This window comes from Salvelinus namaycush, chromosome 27, assembly GCF_016432855.1.
Source record: "Salvelinus namaycush isolate Seneca chromosome 27, SaNama_1.0, whole genome shotgun sequence".
NCBI lineage: Eukaryota > Metazoa > Chordata > Actinopteri > Salmoniformes > Salmonidae > Salvelinus > Salvelinus namaycush.
In genome coordinates this window covers 39,582,595-39,604,046 of record NC_052333.1, presented here as the reverse complement: position 1 = coordinate 39,604,046, position 21,452 = coordinate 39,582,595, and the positions used below count along the sequence as shown (strand labels likewise).

General features: G+C 42.1%; 1 protein-coding gene across 9 annotated transcripts in view; it reads right to left on the bottom strand.

The window, feature by feature from the left end:
* The window catches only part of LOC120022842 (ubiquitin-associated protein 2-like), an 86,651-nt gene that overhangs the window by 48,210 nt on the left and 16,989 nt on the right, over window positions 1-21,452 (bottom strand). For all 9 annotated transcript variants that reach the window (XM_038966872.1, XM_038966873.1, XM_038966876.1 and 6 more), the window contains 5 exons: window positions 10,543-10,620; window positions 6,453-6,563; window positions 6,047-6,221; window positions 5,700-5,795; window positions 1,855-1,909 (listed from right to left, as the gene is read on the bottom strand). In XM_038966872.1, the coding sequence (XP_038822800.1) occupies window positions 1,855-1,909; window positions 5,700-5,795; window positions 6,047-6,221; window positions 6,453-6,563; window positions 10,543-10,620 (515 nt within the window). The remainder of the gene's footprint in view (window positions 1-1,854; window positions 1,910-5,699; window positions 5,796-6,046; window positions 6,222-6,452; window positions 6,564-10,542; window positions 10,621-21,452) is intronic.

Here is a 21,452-nt window from a genome sequence, read left to right as displayed (position 1 = left end):
AAATAAATCAGTGTTAATTATTTCAAAGGGATGAAATTAACATGCAGGTTTGTCTGAGGTAGGGCTGGGCGATATATATAAGTCATTTGAATGTATGTTTCAGCGCAACGTTTCAAATGCCTGTTTCGCAAGAATCAAGGTTAAAAAAAACGAACAGTTTAAATGAGCGTGTCTTTTTGGGCTCATCTCCTTCGCTCCTTCTGTGCAGTGTGCACTGTGCACCTTCCCACTTGCACACAGACTCCAAGTCCCTCCCCCTGCCACCCACAACAACAAAGAAACTAAAGATCACTTCTTCCTCTCTGACAAGCGGTTTCAACTCGCTATTTGCATTTGAGGTTCGGTCCAACAAAATCGGTCATATGGAAACCGAAACACATTGAGACATTAAGAGAACTTAACCTTTGTAACAATACCCTTTTTATGTCTCAACTCCCACATTTTAGAACATAGCAGACCGTACTTAGATGGGAGTAACAATGAACATGAAATATATGCTCAGTTTGTCAAGCGCAGAATTGCAGTACCATGTACGCTAGCAGCATTTTAGCCACAGACTTATGTGCTAGCTGTCTAGGAGTTGGTCCTCCCCTTTGCTCCTATAAACAGCCTCCACTCTTCTGGGAAGGCTGTCCACCAGATGTTGGAGCTTTACTCAGCACTCAGTTGTCCCGTTCCGTGAGCTACCACTTTGCGGCTGAGCCGTTGTTGCTCCTCAATGTTTCCACTTCACAATAACAGCACTTAGTTGACCGGGGCAGCTCTAGCAGGGCAGAAATTTGGCAAACTGACCTGTTCGAAATGTGGCATCCTATGACGGTGCCACGTCGAAAGTCACTGAGCTCTTCAGTAAGGCCATTCTACTGCCAAAGTGTGTCTATGGAGATTGCATGGCTGTGTGATTGATTTTACACACCTGTCAGCAACGGGTGTTGCTGAAATGGTCAAATCCTCTAATTTGAAGGGGTTTACACACACACATATACTCTATCTATACGCACACACCACAATGACACAAAATTGCCCATAAGTTTGAAAAAAATGTAGATATGATTTTTAGGCCATATCGCCCAGCCCTACTTTGAGGAAGCGTTTAAACCTGCTGCACCCCCTGGGAAAGAGCCCAACCTATCATCGCCCACTCATCTAAATCCCACAAAGCCATCTAAACCCCACAAAGCCATCTAAACCCCACAAAGCCAACTAAACCCCACAAAGCCTGGTCTTTGACAACCCTAGAAATAGTAGACTGTCCTAACACCTAGGACGAATTATATCACCAACTAAGTGTTAATTATAATTCAATACAAAGTGACATACAAGATACACTAATAAGTCTTATGTTGAGTGAATTTGATACTACTCATTAAATGCAAAGCAATTGAAAGTATATAGGCCTAAAGCCACTTCCTATGCGATGACATCTAGGGCACTCAATGACCAGGGTTGGGTGAGACGATGCATACTGACAGACAAAACACACAACTCACGCATACAAACCTGTGCCCCATTTAACCCAAAGGGAAGGACAAGGAACTAGAACACACCATATGCCACAGACACAGAGCAGAACCCTATGTGCAACAATCTCAATGCCCACCCATTGAGTTACAGATATGGTGTGGGTCTATCTATATTTTACTTTAATGCAAATCCGTTATTCAGAGACAAAAGAGCTCAGTGGAGTTACATAAGGGTTTATGTACAGCCCCGCATTTCAACTTGCATTTCAACTTGATTTGGCCGATGTATTAAGCCTTAACAATAGGCTGAGGTCCTGCTCTCTGGTGACCATGGCAACAGGTAAACGGGAACATAAATCCCTCTCTGTGAGCAGCACAGGTGTTCACTTACCCCATGCCCTGTGCTGAAAACCTGCCCCCTCGCCTGCCTCGCTCACGCTCTTCCCCTAGAGAGAGGGACAGTCAAGTTACACTATTGAAAAAACCATAACACTACAGAAAATACAATGCATTGTCCTTGTGGAACATTTGCCTGCTTGAATGCACATTCAAATGTTATTGCGCGCCCTACAACAGATGGAGCCCTGCATTCTGCAACGATTTAGTCGCATTTTGTGACCCTTTGACTTGGCTGTAAGAGTAAAATGTTTATTTGGTGGAATCGGTGCAAGCTGCACATTTTACCTAGTCACCGCATTCCAAAGGCTTGTTCTTTGGGCGGCTAAAACCATGATTTGGCGAAACATTAAAGTTCATTATTGTCATACGTCAATATTGAGCTAATAGGGCACGGTTTTACAATCGAGATAAGATATGGCATTGAGCTACGGAGCATGCAAAATGCGCACAGGCCATCGCGAGTGCATATAAGCCTCATTGACTAAATATAACAGGCCTCAAATTTACTGTTAGATTAATACATGGCTACTAGCAGTAGGTATTATATTTAGAGTTTGCAATCTAGCTAATGTGTTTTGAGTTTACTTTCTCAGGTGGTGAATTAGCCCCAAATGAATTAGCCTGTCATATTATTGCACATAAAGATGCATGCTAATTCATCTATAAATATAAATATATATTATTTTTTATTCTGAACATTTTGGAGCCCTATTTTGACATTAAAATGTAAGAACCTAATTGTCAACCCAAAATGTAATGACAATCATGAGATTAGGGTGAACATAAAAATATCTTGACTCATGCGTTCCTGCTTGGACATGTTAGAAAAAAACACGTATTTCTTGAATACCATCTCAGTAGTCTATTTACACGTAATAAAGATCTGGGAGTGACTTTATGAGATGGTAACCAATTATTTATATTGCGTGACAACACAAAAAATGTTTGGTGCTACAAAATCATGGACTGGTGCCACCAAATGAAAAAGTTACCAGGGTAAAAGGTTAGTCTGGAGCCCTGGAATGCTATGATATCTTTGTTTTGACACTCTAGAGGGGGCATTAACCTTAATTTATGTTGAGACCTTAGCTGTGTTCGAATACATATTAACATAATGAGTATACACTACATACTATTAGTTAATTTTAGTATACTGTAAACAAACGGTATCCTTTCAGTTGAGAGTACTAGCGCTTTGCCTGTCTATCGGAAGTTGATGCTGTTGCTATGCAACCTCTTGCTAGCTTGTTAGCATAACAAATTAATAGCTAGACTTCGGGTGTGTCCGTAAATTCAAATCTGGAATGCCAGAGTGCGCTCTGAGCATTCGTAAATTCAGGGCGTTGTCATAGTGTCCGTTCTTAAAATCAGAGCGCACACTTGACACTCTGGCCGTGGAATAGGGTTGATCTGAGCATTCTGAACTCACAACAGCAATCAAGCACCCAAGCTAACTGGCTAACACCTCAAGCTGACCATTTTACTCGTCCTAGCAGAGCTGGTTAGCTTGTCAAATCAAGTTTATTTTATATAGCCCTTCGTACATCAGCTAATATCTCGAAGTGCTGTACAGAAACCCAGCCTAAAACCCCAAACAGCAAGCAATGCAGGTGTAGAAGCACGTGTAGAGCTTGGTGTAGAGCAGGTGTAGAGCGTGTTTTCATGTTATCCAGAGCGTTGGTGACTAACTGTGCTGCTGGCAACAATTTAATAACGTTTTTTTTGCCGATGTTTAATGACACCAGCCACATTCAACAGGTGTTGAGCGTTTGTAAATTCATCAGTTATTCTGCGCTCTGCCTCTGGTAGTCAGAGGAGAGTGCTCTGAAATCTGGGTAGATAGCCAGAGCGAATTTACGACCTGTACGACTACACTATTTAGCTAAGCTATGAATGACGTGAATAATCAAGTAAATAAACATTGGGTAGTTAGATAGCATAAAGTAAATATACTGGCAAGTTTGTTGTACTAGCAGCCTACTAACGTTACAGTAGGTAACTAACATACCTGGTACATACTGTTGTAATGATATGCTGTGCGGTTCGCAAGGATAGCGTAGCTAACAAATTGTCAGCCAACATAACGCGTAACGTAACTTATTTGAAAAGACATTACTTTATTACATTGCTCAACATTTTCTTAACATTTGTCATAATTAGTTAAAGCAACGAATTTGTATCCGCTCGTCGGCTGCATATTTTCCAACAATTTCTTCAAATCTGAAAATGTTGTGAAGCAATGCCCATTTTCTGAAGAATTACATTATACGCCCAAAAAGCACGGATAGTGTTCACTGTGTGTATACTTCATATTTTGGCAAATTTAGTACGATATCCGGGAACATTTGGCATACTAACTATATCCATACTATGGCCAATAAGCATACTATATACTCAATTTACATCACAAATAGTACGGTTAGTGTGAGTATTTGAACACAGCTCGTTTCAGGAGTCCAACCAACATGCTCTTCACACCGAAACCCATGGGCCATATTACGGTGCATTCGGAAAGTATTCAGACCCATTCCCCTTTTCCACATTTTGTTACGTTACAGCCTTAATCTAAAATGGATTAAATAAATAAAAATCCTCATCAATCTACACACAATATCACGCAATGAAAGCAAAAACAGGTTAAGAAATTTTTGCAAATGTATTAGAAATAAGACTGAAATATCTTATTTACGTAAGTATTCAGAGCCTTTGCTATGAGACTCGAAATTGAGCTCAGGTACATCCTGTTTCCATTGATCATCCTTGAGATGTTTCTACAACTTGATTGGAGTCCACCTTTGGCTAATTCAATTGATTGGACATGATTTGCAAAGGCACACACCTGTCTATATAAGGTCCCACAGTTGACAGTGCACGTGAGAGCAAAAACCAAGCCATGAGGTTGAAGAAATTGCCAGTAGAGCTCCGAGACAGGATTTTGTCGAGGCACAGATCTAGGGAAGGGTACCAAAACATGTCTGCAGCATTGAAGGTCCCCAAGAACACACTGGCCTCCATTCTTAAATGGAAGAAGTTTGAAACCACCGACTCCTCCTAGAGCTGGCCGCTTGGGCCAAACTGAGCTATCTGGGGAGAAGGGCTTTGGTCGGGTAGGTGACCAAGAACCCGATGGTCACTCCGACAGAGCTCCAGAGATCTTCTGTGGAGACGGGAGAGCCAGAACCCTCAAGAAGGACAATCATCTCTGCAGCACTCCACCAATCAGGCCTTTATGGTAGAGTGGCCAGACAGAAGCCACTCTTCAGTAAAAGGCACATTACAGCCCACGTGGACTCTCAGACCATGAGAAACAAGATTCTCTGGTCTGATGAAACCAAGGTTAAACTCTTTCGCCTGAATGACAAGCGTCACGTCTGGAAGATACCTTGCACCATCCCTACGGCGAAGCATGGTGGTGGCAGCATCATGCTGTGGGGATGTTTTTCCAGCAGCAGGGACTGAGAGACAAGCCAACCTGACAGAGCTTGAGAGGATCTGCAGAGAAGAATAGGGGAAACTCCCCAAATACAGGTGTGCAAAGCTTGTAGTGTCATACCCAATAATACTCAAGTCTGTAATTGCTACCAAAGGTGCTTCAACAAAGTACTGAGTAAAGGGTTCGAATACTTCTGTAAATGTAATATTTCATTTTTTTATACATTTGCAAACATTTCTAAAAACCTGTTTTTGCCTTGTCATTATGGGATAGTGTGTGTAGATTGATGAGGGGAAAAAACGATTTAATCAATTTTAGAATAAGGCTGTAACATAACAAATTGTGGAAAAAGTCAAGGGGTCTGAATACTTTCCGAATGCAATCTATGTAGTGGAGAAACTTACCTCTTCCTCTGCCTCTCCCCCTGTGGCCTCGCTCTGTGCCCCTGCCTGCTATCCCAGCAGCCTTTCCTCCATCCAGACCATTCTCCTGTCCACGGACTGAGAGGAGAGGGAACACGCATGAGGTAGTGAGGGAAAACAGATGCGTGTGAAGTCAGAAATTAGGTTTGAAGTTAGAATGTCTATTAAGTCACTACAATGAGGGAATGTTTTTTCTTCAGAAATCTAAGGTGAGAATGTTTGTGGCACACACTGCCCCTCAATGACAACGACAGGAGCTACAAAGGGTCTACACTTGGGTGCCAGTGTCACTTCCCATGACAATGCAAAGGTATGTGATCTCTACTCACACTCTCGTCCCCTGCTGGCCCCCCGGCCCCTGCGTGGGGCCCCACCTCTACGACGTGCCACGTCCCTCTCTGCTCCCCTCTCCCTGTTATCCTTTCCTTCCTCTCCGGTCTCGGCATGGCCAGGCTCCTTCTGACCAGACACTCCTTTCTTCTTTCCCACCATCTCCCAAGAGTCCTAAGGAGACCGATGAGGTGACCAACAGGGTTCAGTTTGATTATGTTAGGCAAAACCTAACTTCCACTTAAGACAAATTTTTACATAGTCTCCCACTGACATGAATGCAAGACTAAATGAAAATTGACTTAAGTGGAAGTTAGGATTCGCCCTGTAGTGAGCTAGATGGGTAACCTTGTTAACTCCCTCCCTTTGGTCCAACTACTAAGCCCTGACAAAGGCCAAACTCACAGTATCTGGGCTACCCTCCAGCAACACATTGATGGCTCTGTTGACATCTCCGTTGCAGTCGTGCAGCGCGATCATGGACTCATCCTGGTCCTTGCCTGTGATGTCAATCAGCTGGACGGGGGAAACGGATGAGAATCTTCAGTGAGTATATTGCCATGTAGCCCTATACACTCGTACCGATATATGGGTTGAAAATGGCAGATTTGGGCACTGATAAGCACCTAAATTGGAACGCAGCGACTGTACAGTAACATGCTATAAATGACGTCAAAGCTCAGGCTCTGCGCTTCACAGTGCTATATGAGTTTTGATTGACAGCCGTTCTGAACTTGAACACCGCACGTGACAAGAAGTTGCCCACATCCCTCCTCCTAATTGGGCAACTTCTGCAAAAAAAAAATGTCCGGGAAATGAGGGAAATGCTGTAAATTAAGAGGACTCAATGTATTTTGAAAGATGAGACTATTTTAACAAATACCACTTTGATGTCATACAAACAAGCCAAACACCTGTCCAAATGTGCACTTCACATTTCCATATCATTAAACTCATGTCATATACAGTGTCAACATTTATCATTACAATGGCTGATGTAGTTACAAGATGACATGGCATCATACCCTGGGTTGATCTGAACAGAATGAGCCTGTTTGTCTATTGTGAAGGAAACACGCACCTGAAAGCACTCATGACTCCTATGCACACCAAAGTTACAAATAAGTATCTCTGAATTGCTTTGTGAAAGCCTAACCCTAAGATTGTATTTTATAACTGAGCTAGTCATGTTGGCAATAGAACAAGCTTTGAAATTACGCCCACCTGACCCAGTTTGTGATTTAAAATGGTCAGTTTTTGGATTGCGTAAAAAGTAATAGGTGCGATGGCGAGGATGTAGGGTTGTAATTCCGAACAAAACTACAAGTGTGCCTGCTCTAGTTCCTAAACCACACAGCTAGGTCAGCTCAAAAAAAAGCACCTTAAAGTTTAACACTCTTCTTCGAGTCATAAAAGTACATTGAAATTACTTAGGAACTGTGCACACTTTGGAGAGGTGTGTTGCCACTTGGGAGACACCAGTTAGTCCTCTGTCAAACCCTTGTCATTTTTTGGTCTTATGTTGCACCTACCCCATATTTTCCAGGAATATTGTTATGTTACTGAATAAATTGAATATTTTCAGATTTCGTAAATCAACAAATGCGGCAAAAAGTACAGTAAATGTAAAATCCACATAAAACAGTATAATGTTTGGATTCAGTCTTGTGGTAGGTGAACCTGTTGTGTCCTCAACTTGTCTAATAAATTGTCCCATAATCTCAGAACTGTTCCCTTTCATTTGCTACCATGCTTATGCCTTTCATATTTATTCTGTAAGAAAGATTTCAATATAGCCCTATCCACATAGGCCAATTGCCAACTGTTAAGGAACGCCTCTTTGATTAATTTATACTTCAAGAAGTGAAGTAAAGCTAAGCTCTAGTTAGCAGACCAGAGCAAAAGATGCTAAAGGTGGTTTGATGCTGCAAGTGAGGACACTACAGAGTTTCCGTTAGTTGGCAATTGGCGACTTTTGGCCAATAAAATATATGCAAAGTCGATAAATTAAACAGTTGCCAGCCAAAATGGCCGCGAGAAAAAATATCCCAATGCTTTTTTCATTGATAGAAATACCAGTTGAAGGAAATACAGTTGACCATCATGCTTATAGGTCTATAGGTCAATTTGCATAATTTAGTGTGATTAAAAATTGTCCTGTGTATTTTCGTTAGTCATAATGCATCTTATTTATTCAACAACTATCACACGCGAAAAGCATACAGAGCCTATTTTGAGAAGGATTTCTTTTGCAGCTCTTCAGCTGGTTGCTGCTAAAGTAAAATGTGTGCTTTTATAAGCCCATTCATTGCGCAACAATTCTAAATACAATTGCGTGTTAAAAACAGTTTTGGTGCATGATTAAAGCGTTACTATTTTTTATTTCTCAACTGGTAATTGAAGAGCGCCTCCCATTCACAATTCAAGTGCAAGCAACAGGCTATCAGCACATCACCCACCACTTTACAATGTGAGCTGGAGACATACTTAATTGTTTGAAACCTGAATTTTGATTTAATATTATGAGGCATGTCTTACCTGGCATCAAGGTAGCCAGTAGGAAAAATCCAACCATGGAAATGTGGAGGCAATTCTTTTATAAAAGACTTCATAGGTGCGCGTGAGTTTCCTACCATTTCTACAGTTCAGTGTGCCAGTTATGATTTTCATATGCGCATTTTCGTGGAACAGTTTCATTTCAATAATAACGTTTTATTTTCTCAAAATCATTGCCACGTGGTTAATCATAAAAATCTGAATCAAAATGATAAAAATCTAAAAGTCAACTAATGCGAGATCACCAGCCTCTGCCATATAGACACATTGAGACATTGTCAATGACAATGAAATAATTGACAAATCTCGTAGATTATGGTTATGAAATAAACCCAAACTGGTTTATCACAAGTGCAGCAGGTTGTGAACTCTGCAAACAACATTGCACTCAGAATAATAACTGTAATTGGCTAATTAACATGCATTACATAAATGTTACGTAACCAAATGATGGGGATTAACGGCATATTTACTACTGGTGAAATATGTAAATAGGGAATTGACAAAAACAAAACAAAGGGCTAACAATTCACACAATGAAACAATTCCAGGCTGTATCACTACTGGCCGTGATTGGGAGTCCCATAGGGTGACGCACAATTGGCCCAGTGTCGTCCGGGTTAGGCCATCATTGTAAATAAGAACTTGTACGTGACTTGCCTAGTTAAATATAGCTTAAATTTAACAAAAAGAATCAATTAAAGCGCACCAATTGGCGGAAGAAGAGCCATTCTGCCACACCACTCCCCTTCTTGTCTTAACATTTTAAATGATACTCAAGACATTATCAACACACATATTTTAGATGCTTTTCACTGACAGTCGCAACTCAACCAGCCAGGCCTATTGCCACGTGCGCTGCTTAAAGTGTGGGCTTGCCAAACAGGCATAGGCCTACGCGCTTGTGATTTTAAACAATCCACAGCTATTTTTTTTAAAGAAGCTAATGCTACTCGATTCCTCTGTGGCTAAGACATGCTTTCTGGTGAAGTATTTTTTATGATTATTTCTGTATAGACTGGAGAATTACATAATTTTGGCAAATATATTTCCATTTACTTCCCTATTGGACTCATAGCTATGCCATTTCTCTCCTGTTCTATTGGTTCTTATCAACTTTTTTTTCATTGTCTAGAAACCAAAGACACAAGCCTAGTCGTATTAGCAACCCATCCTAGTTGTTGCATCTTTAGATTCCCCCTCTATCTAGGTTTCTAACAGCGATTTTCATCGGTCACATATGGAACGCTATCAGATGCGCTGTTTCGAATGGTGTTTTCCCAGGTGAGCTGTTCTCCCCCGCAAATTGGAATTTCGCAAATGTTTGAAAGTTACGTTTTATTGGCTGCTTCATTACATGAGTTGCATGTTCTGTTAAGATGCATTACCATAATCTAAATGTGATTTCTGTCATTCTAAGCACAGTGGGCGGACTCATTAATGGGCTATGCACCAAATCAAATAACATTTTATTGGTCACATACACATGGTTAACAGATGTTAATGCAAGTGTAGCGAATTGCTTGTGTCTCTAGTTCCGACAGTGCAGTAATATCTAACGCGTAATCTAACAAATTCACGACTACCTTATACACACAAATGTAAAGGGATGAATAAGAATATGCACATATAAATATATGTATTAGCGATGGCCGTGCAGCATAGGCAAGATGCAGTAGACTGTATAGAATACAGTATATACACAGAGATGAGTAATGAAGGGGTCCGGTAAATTTCTCAAATGGTTAGTAAATGGTTAGTAAATTCAAATCTTCCCGGACATGTTGGCTGGCGCCACATTTTCCTAAAGGGAAACCCTGGAACAATACTAGATCTCTTTGAATGTACACCAATGTAAGGGACCTCCCTTCAGGCAGCAAAAAGGGTCTAAAAGTGCATTGGGATGCTACAAAAGATGAAGGGAAGGCTAAGTTCTCACCTGCTTGACTTTCTCTTCAAAGTCAGCATCATTGTGGTCCGAAATCATCTGCGCGAGTCGGATCTGCTCAGCAGTGGCCTGTGTGGAGAAAGGGTGGAACATCAACTTCTAAGTCACCACAAAGTTGTTTAAAGGGGTCTCTTATGTAATCTCAATGACAATCGTTTATCCACCCATTAAGAATTGGTTCGGTACTACGTGTAGCTTTTCCATCACTATCAAACAAACAATTAAAGGTTCTATTCAATCCAGCAAATGCTGCATGACTGCTCAATCGGAAATGACCTTTACATTTCTATTGCGCAATCTAACGCTTCAGCAATACAGATTGGATAGAGCCCCAAGTCCAAAAAATGCACAGGTGGGTGATCCTGACAACATAAAATCATCCAGAACTCAGTGTTTTCCACTTAAATTAATATAGGTCATTTTTCAATTCGCTAGTCAGAAAAAAAGTTGTCCGAACCCTCTCCACTAGAAGGAACGATATGCATCTCCTAGCTATCTATTGATAGGACAGGTGTCGCCCTGTCAGTCACCAAGCAAGTGATGACAGGAAAACACTGCTGGTTTGACAGTCTGCCCTGCCTCACGGTACCTGTGGGCAGTGTTATTTGTGCACTGGGGTTGGTTGTAGTCCAATTTCATTACACAGAGTGAGGAGAGCAAAATGCTTCATCGTTAGTGAGAGAATTTCAGGGTTCTTTTGTGCTACCATTTTACTCACATACAGTGCATTCGCAAAGTATTCAGACCCCTTGACATTTTTCACTTTGTTACGTGACAGTCTTATTCTAAATAATTGTTTTTTCTCAATCAAACACACAATCCCCCTTAATGACAGAGCAAAAACTGTATTTTTTTTTTTTTTTTTGCAAATTTACTCAAAATAAAAAAAACAGAAAAACCTTTACATAAGTACTCAGACCCTTTGCTATGAGACTTGAAATTGAGATCAGGTGCATTGTGTTTCCATTTATCATCCTTGAGATGTTTCCACAACTTGATTGATGTCCAACTCTGGTATATTCAATTGACTGGACATAATTTGGAAAGGCACACACCTGTCTATATAAAGGTCAGGTAGGTGACCAAGAACCCGAGCTCTAGAGTTCCTCTGTGGATATAGGAGTACCTTCCAGGAGGACAACCATCTCTGCAGAACTCCACCAAATCAAGCCTTCGTGAAAGAGTGGCCAAACGGAAGCCACTACTCAGTAAAAGGCACAGGATAGCCCTCTTGGAGTATGCCAAAAGGAACATAAAAGGACTCTCACTCCTGTAGCATCATACCCAAGAAGACTCGAGAATGTAATCGCTGCGAAAAGTGCTTCAACAAAGTACTGAGTAAAGGTTCTGAATACTTACAGTTGAAGTCAGAAGTGTACATACACTTAGGTTGGAGTCATTAAAACGCATTTTTCAACCACTCCACAAATTTCTTGTTAACAAACTATAGTTTAGGCAAGTTGGTTAGGACATCTACTTTGTGCATGACACAAATCATTTTTCCAACAATTGTTTACAGACAGATCATTTCACTTATAAATCAATGTATCATAATTCCAGTGGGTCAGAAATTTACATTCACTAAATTGACTGTGCCTTTAAAAAGCTTGTAAAATGTAATAGCTTTAGAAGCTTCTGAAAGCCAAATTGACATCATTTGAGTCAATTGGAGGTGTACCTGTGGATGTATTTCAAAGCCTACCTTCAAATTCAGTGCCTCTGTGCTTGACATCATGGGAAACTTCCGTCATCATGAAGTGCTTTGAGAGATTAGTCAAGGATCATATCGCCTTCACCCTACCTGACACCCTAGACCCACTCCAATTTGCTTACTGCCCCAATAGGTCCAGAGACGACGCAATCACACTGCACACTGCCCTAACCCATCTGGACAAGAGGAATACCTACGTAAGACTGCTGTTAATTGACTACAGCTCAGCATTTAACACCATAGTACCCTCCAAACTTGTCATTAAGCTCGAGACCCTGGGTCTCGACCCCGCCCTGTGCAACTGGGTCCTGGACTTGACGCCTCCAGGTGGTGAGGGTAGGAAACAACATCTCCACCCCGCTGATCCTCAAAACTGGGGTGCCAAGGAGCACGTGATGCCGCGGAGCTGAGCAGACGTTGACAAACCGAGCTCTTCAAAGTTATTCTATTATTACCTAAATAACAACGTTGAAACAATATTCTAACATCGGCTGATAAATTGTCAAGTACTTACCTTCCCAAAGAGCCATGGACCGCCGAAAGAGAGGCAAGAAGGACGACCAAAACGTTGTTGATTCCCAAGATAACGATAACGCTAGCAAGATTAGCATTAGCCCTCATAACTCAAACGACAGTTCCAGACTGTTGCTCTTGGCCTCTTGCGAGCCTGCCGACATGCTGGCTACTCTCCTCCGGGAAATTCAGGATGGTAACAAAGGTCTTTCTATGAAAATCGATAAGAGAACGGCTGAACTCCATTCTTCCATTGACGACCTGAAATCCTCCATGAATGATCTCCTTTTGAGAACGACTGAGGCAGAGTTGCGCATTAGCACAGTTGAAGACACCATCGCTCGACATGACCAGGTCTTGATACAACTGCAAAAGGACAATGCCTACCTCAAAAACAAGGTAGATCAGATGGAGAACCAGAGCAGACGTAGTAATATCCGTGTGGTGGGATTGAAAGAGGACAGCGAGGGCCGTTTCTTCACTCAATGGATCCCGGATGTCCTAGGCACAATCAACTTCACCAAGTCACTGGAAATCGAACGCGCCCACAGAACATCAGCGCCGAAACCCCGGCCAGATGAGCCCCCACGGGCCGTCCTGATCAGGTTCCTCCGTTTCCAAGACAGAGAGAAGGTACTGCAACTCGCAAGAGCCAAAGGGGACATAACCATTGATGGCAAGAGGGTCAGCCTTTTCCCGGATATGAGCGCGGATCTCGCAAGACGTCGCAAGCAGTTCAGACCTGCCGCCAAAGCACTGAAGGAGAAGAACATCATCGGCTACCTCATCCACCCTGCGCGGATGAAAGTTCAGTACAAAGGCCGAAGCCATCTCTTCAACACGCCGGGAGAAGTGTACACTTTTCTCAAAGAACTGAGCAACGTCTGAGCCAGGACGGTCTCTTTGGGGGATAAGATGCAGTTTGTTTGTTTTCTCTTATCCGGACTGAACCGCTGATATCCTCCGGTCGCTATAATTGATTTGTACATTTTCAACTAACCGTATCTTTCCGGGGTGAGTTCTATTACATTTACAGGAGAGTATATTTTGGTTTAGTACATATCACTGGGCGAAGCAAATAAGTGGGTTTAGGCCCACTGCTTTCCCCCTCATTTATGTTAATCTTTCGAAAAGAGACTCAAGCAGCCCTTACCGTGGGCAGTAAATATTCAGCCATAAATATCTATTCACAACGTTTGTTTTCAATTTAGAGAGCTCGCAGGTTTTAGTTTACGCCAAGGTTTAGCTAGTAAGAGCAAGATGGAAAGCGAGCAGCAACGTATCTCTACAAGTGTATTCATGTTTGATTGTTGGGATTGTGGTTTTAGTCTAACAATCGGGGTGGGTGGGATTCTTTATTTTTTTCCCCTTTTTTCTATGTTTATTGTTTCCTTCCTAAAGAGACACATAGGTCACTTCTGTGTTCAAACCAAAGTTGAAACATTTCCTAACTATCTACATATGATAGATTTCCATTCAGTTACATATTTGAAACCCTACTATGCTTAATCCACTAAAATATGTCACATTCAACGTAAAAGGTCTTAACAGCCCGATTAAAAGGAAGAGAGTCTATACATACCTTAAGAAATTAAAGGCTGACATTGTGTTTTTACAAGAAACACATCTTACAGCCAGTGAACACAAGAAATTGAAGAGGGAATGGGTAGGACAAGTTTTTGCGTCCTCTTTTAACTCCAAAGCAAGAGGAACTGCAATTTTGATAAGTAGACACATCCCCTTCTGCGTCAGCAACACCATCTCTGATCCCTCTGGCAGGTTTGTTTTGGTGCAGGGGCATATGTTTTCAGAGTCTTGGACCCTATTGAATATCTATGCTCCTAACTTCGATGACCATATGTTTATTCAGAATGTCTTCCTTCAGGTCGCTCAAGCACCACCAGGATGGTTACTGGTTGGAGGAGATTTTAATTTTTGTTTAGATACAGTTCTTGATAGGTCCTCTGATAAACCCTCACTTCTTACCAAAGCCAGCAAGCTCACCATGTCATTCATGAAAGATCTCAATTTACTAGACATCTGGAGACAGTTGCACCCACAGGATAGGGACTACTCTTTTTATTCACACCCACACAAGACACACACACGCATAGATAACTTTTTAATATCGACACAACTGTTTCATAGAGTGTTAGATGTCGAGTATCTCCCCAGATTGCTTAGTGACCATTCTCCCCTGGTATTATCAATCTCCATTCCTACCAAGGTAAATGGAGCATATAGATGGAGACTAAATTCTACACTCCTAAAGCAACCTGAATTTTGTGCATTCATCAAAGAGCAGATCAATATTTTCACTTTGACAAACAAACCCTCCGCTCCTGACAGTTTCATTCTTTGGGACACATTGAAGGCCTATCTGAGGGGACAGATCATTTCCTACACTAAAGGGCTGAAGAGAAAACACGGTGCGGAACTGAGTGCCCTTGAATCTGAAATCTCAGAGCTAGAGAAAACCTACCAAAGAGGCCCAACTAAAGATCTATACAGGCTTTTGGTAAATAAAAAACTGAAATATAATATTCTGAACACATATCAAGCTGAGAGGGCCATCACTAAATCAAAACAGCGTTATTACGAGCTTGGAGAGAAAGCACACAAAGTATTGGCATGGCAACTGAAAGCAGAGGAAAGTAAGAGGACAATTAATGCTATAGAAACTCTTACTAATGAGATATCTTTCGACCCTACTGAAATTAATCATACTTTTAAGAAATACTATGAAGACCTCTACACTTCCCAATCAAGCGATGATCTATCAGAGATCGACTCCTTTCTCTCCTCTCTCAACCTCCCATGCCTGTCAGGGGAAGACAGCGAGCGCCTGAGTGAACACTTCTCAGTTCCTGAATTGTTGGAGGCCATTAAATCCTTACCTTCTAATAAATCTCCTGGGGAGGATGGCTTCCCTCCAGAGTTCTATAAAGAATTTAGGGAGCTGTTGGTCCCCTACCTTATGGAGGTACTTAAAAAAGCCAGGGAAGACAACTGCTTTCCAGAGTCTTTCTCTCAAGCAGTGATTACTGTAATCCACAAGAAAGGGAAAAATCCACTAAAGTGCGCCTCATATAGACCAATCTCTCTCCTTAACACAGATTGTAAACTGGTCACCAAGATGCTATCTAAGAGACTGGAGTCATGTCTTCCCCTGTTGGTCAACCCAGATCAGACTGGCTTCATAATTAATAGATTGTCCTCCAATAATCTCAGAAGGTTCTTTGATATAATTCACCTTGCTAACAAAAACAAAATACCTAGTGTCGCAGTCTCCCTCGACGCTGAAAAGGCCTTTGATAGGGTTGAATGGCCATACCTCTTTCGCGTCTTGGAAAAGTTTGGTTTAGGTACCGGGTTTGTAAATTTGATAAAATCACTCTACAAATCTCCTAAAGCTAGGATTGCTACCAACGGGATTACTTCCTCCTCTTTCCCTCTCTATAGGGGGAACAGACAAGGTTGCCCAATTAGCCCCCACCTCTTTGCCCTCGCCATCGAACCGTTGGCTGAGGCTATTAGAACGTGCCCTGACATACATGGCTTTGAGGTGGGCCCCCATACCCATAAATTATCACTCTTTGCGGACGACCTTATCTTATTTCTAACAAACCCAGAACACTCCCTCTCTCACTTGCAGATCCTACTACAGTGTTATAGTTCTTTCTCTGGATATAAGGTCAATTTAGATAAAAGCGAAATCTTACCGTTGTCTGTCTTTGACCATCATACCATCAAGCACAAGTTTCCTTTTAGATGGTCGCCTATGGGCTTCACATATTTGGGCATAATGGTGGATGGTAACCTGAACAACCTCTATAAACTCAATCTGGCCAATTTGTTGCAAAAGGTGGAGGGTGACCTTTGTAAATGGATGGACTTACCTCTCACTCTACTGGGTAGAATCAATGTAATTAAAATGAATGTCCTGCCCAGATTTCTATATCTGTTTCAATCTCTCCCTATCCCTGTTCCCGCAGCATTCTTTTCCTCTCTCGACAAGATGACCAGACGGTTTATCTGGCACGGCAAAACCCCTAGGGTTGGCCTGGATAAACTGACCCTGGATTACAGTCAAGGGGGCTTAAACCTCCCCAATTTTAGAATGTACTACTGGGCAGCACAGTCTAGGTTTCTGGCTCAGAGGTTTGACAAGGGTCCCTCTCCCTCATGGTTGAACATTGAAAAGCTTGAGGTAAATGATGACACTGGGGCAGAATTGTTTTACAAATGGGACAGAAAATCTATAAAAACCATCACAGACAACCCTTTAATCATACATTCTGTCCTGGCATGGTGCAAACTGCATGAGCTGTTCGGACGAGGGGGATTCCTTTCCCCTAAAACCCCTTTATGGAACAATAGATTGATTCCTATGTTTTTCCAGAATAGTAACTTTAGACCATGGTCTGATAAGGGGATCACTCTTCTGGAACATTGTTACGAGGAGGGAGTTCTTATGTCTTTTGATCAGCTGAAACAGAAATACCACTTGCCAAACAGGGACTTCTTTAGCTACCTACAACTACGAAACTTTATTAGGGTGTCTCTCAAGGGACAATGGAACCTACCTAAGATGTCACCTATTGAACAACTCTGCCACGCAGACCAACCACTGTTCAAGACCATTTCCCGTGTTTACGATGCTCTTATGTCAGGACTAACACTGCCTGGGCTAGATAAACCCCGACTTAGATGGGAAAAAGATCTGGGTATTGATCTTGATGAGGGTCTATGGAGTGACCTATGCAGGGATGGTGTTACATCCACATTGAACTCCAGATACAGACTGATCCAGTTTAATTTCCTCCATCAGCTCTATATCACCCCATCTAGACTGCACAAGTTCAACCCTGATATCTCCTCCCTATGTTTTAGATGTGGCTCAGATGAAGGAACATTCCTCCATTCCACTTGGCAGTGTTCAAAACTACACGGTTTCTGGCAGGGGGTATGCGATACCATATCCTCAATTCATGGGGTTGCATTCCCTTTAGACCCGGAGGTCTGTCTACTGGGCAACTTCACTAACACCAATCTTAGGCAAAGCCATACTATAAAGCTAACAGAAATATTGCTAGCGATTGCCAAGAAATGTATCGCCTTGAAATGGAAATTGGATTCCCCCCTGCCAGTTGCAATGTGGCTATCAGAAGTTAATAGTTGTATCCCACTGGAGAAAATTACTTACCGCTTGAGGAATAAGTTAAATACATTTTACAGAATTTGGCAACCTTTTATTGACTATATGGAGAATCTCCCCCCACATCACATTGAATGAATCTCTATATTATCCTTATATAATGTTTCACACGTAACGTATAATATGTAGCCTACGGCAGGTGACCATATGATCCAATGTCTCATTAAAAAAAATTTTTTTTTATTGTATGTCTGTATATATAATTATAATTTGTTTTCTTTTTTCTTTGTTTGTTACGCTCATCTGTTATTGTCACTTTGTCCTATTGTTGTCTAATATCTTTTCACGTTTGTCTTGAATGTTGTTAATTGGAAAATGCAAAAATAAAATATTTAAAAAAAAAAAAACTGGGGTGCCAAAAGGGTGCGTACTCAGCCCTCTCCTGTACTCCCTGTTCACCGATGACTGCGTGGCCATGCACGCCTCCAACTCAATCATCAAGTTTGCAGACGACACTACAGTGGTAGGCTTGATTACCAACAACGCAGAGACGGCCTACAAGGAGGAGGTGAGGGCCCTCGGAGTGTGGTTTCAGGAAAATAACCTCACCCTCAACGTCAACAAAACAAAGGAGATGATCGTGGACTTCAGGAAACAGCAGAGGGAGCACCCCCCTATCCACATTGACAGGAGAGTAGTGTAGAAGGTGGAAAGTTTTAAGTTCCTCGGCGTACACATCACGGACAAACTGAAATGGTCCACCCACACAGACAGCGTGGTGAAGAAGGCGCAACAGCGCCTCTGAAGGATCCGAGCAAGGAGGCCTACAAACCTGACTCAGTTACACCAGCTCTCTCAGGAATGGGCCAAAAATCACCCAACTTATTGTGGGAAGTTTGTGGAAAGGCTACCCGAAACATTTGACCCAAGTTAAACAATTTAAAGGCAATGCTACCAAATACTAATTGAGTGTATGTAAACTTCTGACCCACTGGGAATGTGATGAAAGAAATAAAAGCTGAAAAATCATTCTCTCTGGTATTATTCTGACTTTTCACATTATTAAAATAAAGTGGTGATCCTAACAGACCTAATGCATTTATACTCCTGACATTTAATCCTAGTAAAAATTCCCTGACAGGGAATTTTTACTAGGATTAAATGTCAGAAGTATAAATGCATTTGGCTAAGGTGTATGTAAACTTCCGACTTCAACTGTATGTATGCATGCATGTATGTACACACACACACATATATACACACACATACATAACAAAAAATAAACTTCAGGACCCTGTCTTAATAATTCATAAAAATCCAAATAACTTCACAGATCTTCATTGTAAAGGGTTTAAACATGCTTGTTCAATGAACAATAAACAATTAATATACATGCACCTGTGGAATGGTCGTTAAGACACAGCTTACAGACATTAGGCAATTAAGGTCACAGTTATGAAAACCTAGGACAATAAAGAGACCTTTCTACAGACTCTGAAAAACACCAAAAGAAAGATGCCCAGGGTGCATGCTAAACGCAGTTGACGTTTCTTTTTTTGCTATATAAACTCAGCAAAAAACTGTCAACTGTGTTTATTTTCAGCAAACTTAATGTGTAAATATTTGTATGAACATAAGATTCAACAACAAAAAAACTGAACAAGTTCCACAGACATGTGACTAACAGAAATGTAATAATGTGTCCCTGAACAAGGAAGGGGGGGGGGGGGGGGGGGGGTCAAAATCAAAAGTAACAGTCAGTATCTGGTGTGGCCACCAGCTGCATTAAGTACTGCAGTGCATATCCTCCTCATGGACTGCACCAGATTTGCCAGTTCTTGCTGTGAGATGTTACCCCACTCTTCCACCAAGGCACCTGCAAGTTCCCGGACATTTCTGGGGTGAATGGCCCTAGGCCTCACCCTCCGATCCAACAGGTCCCAGACATGCTTAATTGGATTGAGTTCCAGGCTCTTCGCTGGCCATGGCAGAACACTGACATTCCTGTCTTCAGGAAATCACGCACAGAACGAGCAGTATGGCTGGTGGCATTATCATGCAGGAGGGACATGTCAGGATGAGCCTGCAGGAAGGGTACCACACGAGGGAGGAGGATGTCTTCCCTGTAACACACAGTGTTGAGATTGCCTGCAATGACAACAAGCTCAGTCTGATGATGCTGTGACACAGCGCCCCAGACCATGACGGACCCTTCACCTACAAATCGATCCCGCTCCAGAGTACAGGCCTTGGTGTAATGCTCAGTCCTTCGACGATAAACACGAATCCGACCATCAACTCTGGTGAGACAAAACCGCGACTCGTCAGTGAAGAGACCTTTTGCCAAAGCTGTCTGGTCGAGCGATGGTGGGTTTGTGCCCATAGGCGACGTTGTTGGCGGTGATGTCTGGTGAGGACCTGCTTTAAAACAACCTAGAAGCACTCAGTTCAGGATCTCTCAGCCTTTTGCGGACAGTCTGAGCACTCATGGAGGGATTGTGCGTTCCTGGTGTAACTCGGGCAGTTGTTGTTGCCATCCTATACCTGTCCCGCAGGTGTGATGTTCGGATGTACCGATCCTGTGCAGGTGTGGTTACACGTGGTCTGCCACTGCGAGGACGATCAGCTGTCCGTCCTGTCTCCCTGTAGCGCTGTCTTAGGCGTCTCACAGTACGGACATTGCAATTTATTGCCCTGGCCACATCTGCAGTCCTTATGCCTCCTTGCTGCATGCCTAAGGCACGTTCAAGCAGATGAGCAGGGACCCTGGACAACTTTCTATTGGTGTTTTTCAGAGTCCGTAGAAAGGCCTCTTTAGTGTCCTAAGTTTTCATAACTGTGACCTTAATTGCCTACCGTGTGTAAGCTGTTAGTGTCTTAACTGTTTGGGATAGGGGGCAGCATTTTCACTTTTGGATGAATAGCATGCCCAGAGTGAACTGCCTCCTACTCAGTCCCAGATGCTAATATATGCATATTATTATTAGTATTGGATAGAAAACACTAAAGTTTCTAAAACTGTTTGAATGATGTCTGTGAGTATAACATAACTCATATGGCAGGCAAAAACCTGAGAAAAAATCCAAACAGGAAGTGGGAAATCTGAGGTTTGTAGTTTTTGAACTCACCCCTATCGAATACACAGTGGGATATGGGTTATTTTTCAATACCTAAGGCTTCCGCTAGATGTCAACCATCTTTAGAACGTGGTTTCAGGCTGCTCATGTGAAGGGGAGCCGGATGGGAGATGTTTTACTAAGGGGTCTGCCTACAACCTCGTTCTCAGTCACGCGCTTTCACTTGAGAGGTCGCTCTCGTTCCAGTGCATTTCTACAGAAAATGGAATTCTCCGGTTGGAACATTATTGAACTTTTATGATAAAAACATCCTAAAGATTGATTCTATACTTAGTTTGACAAGTTTCTTCGACCTGTAATATAACTTTTTGAACGTTTCGTCCGAATGGACCAGATCGCGCTTTTGGATTGTTTACCAAATGCCCTAACAAAAGAAGCTATT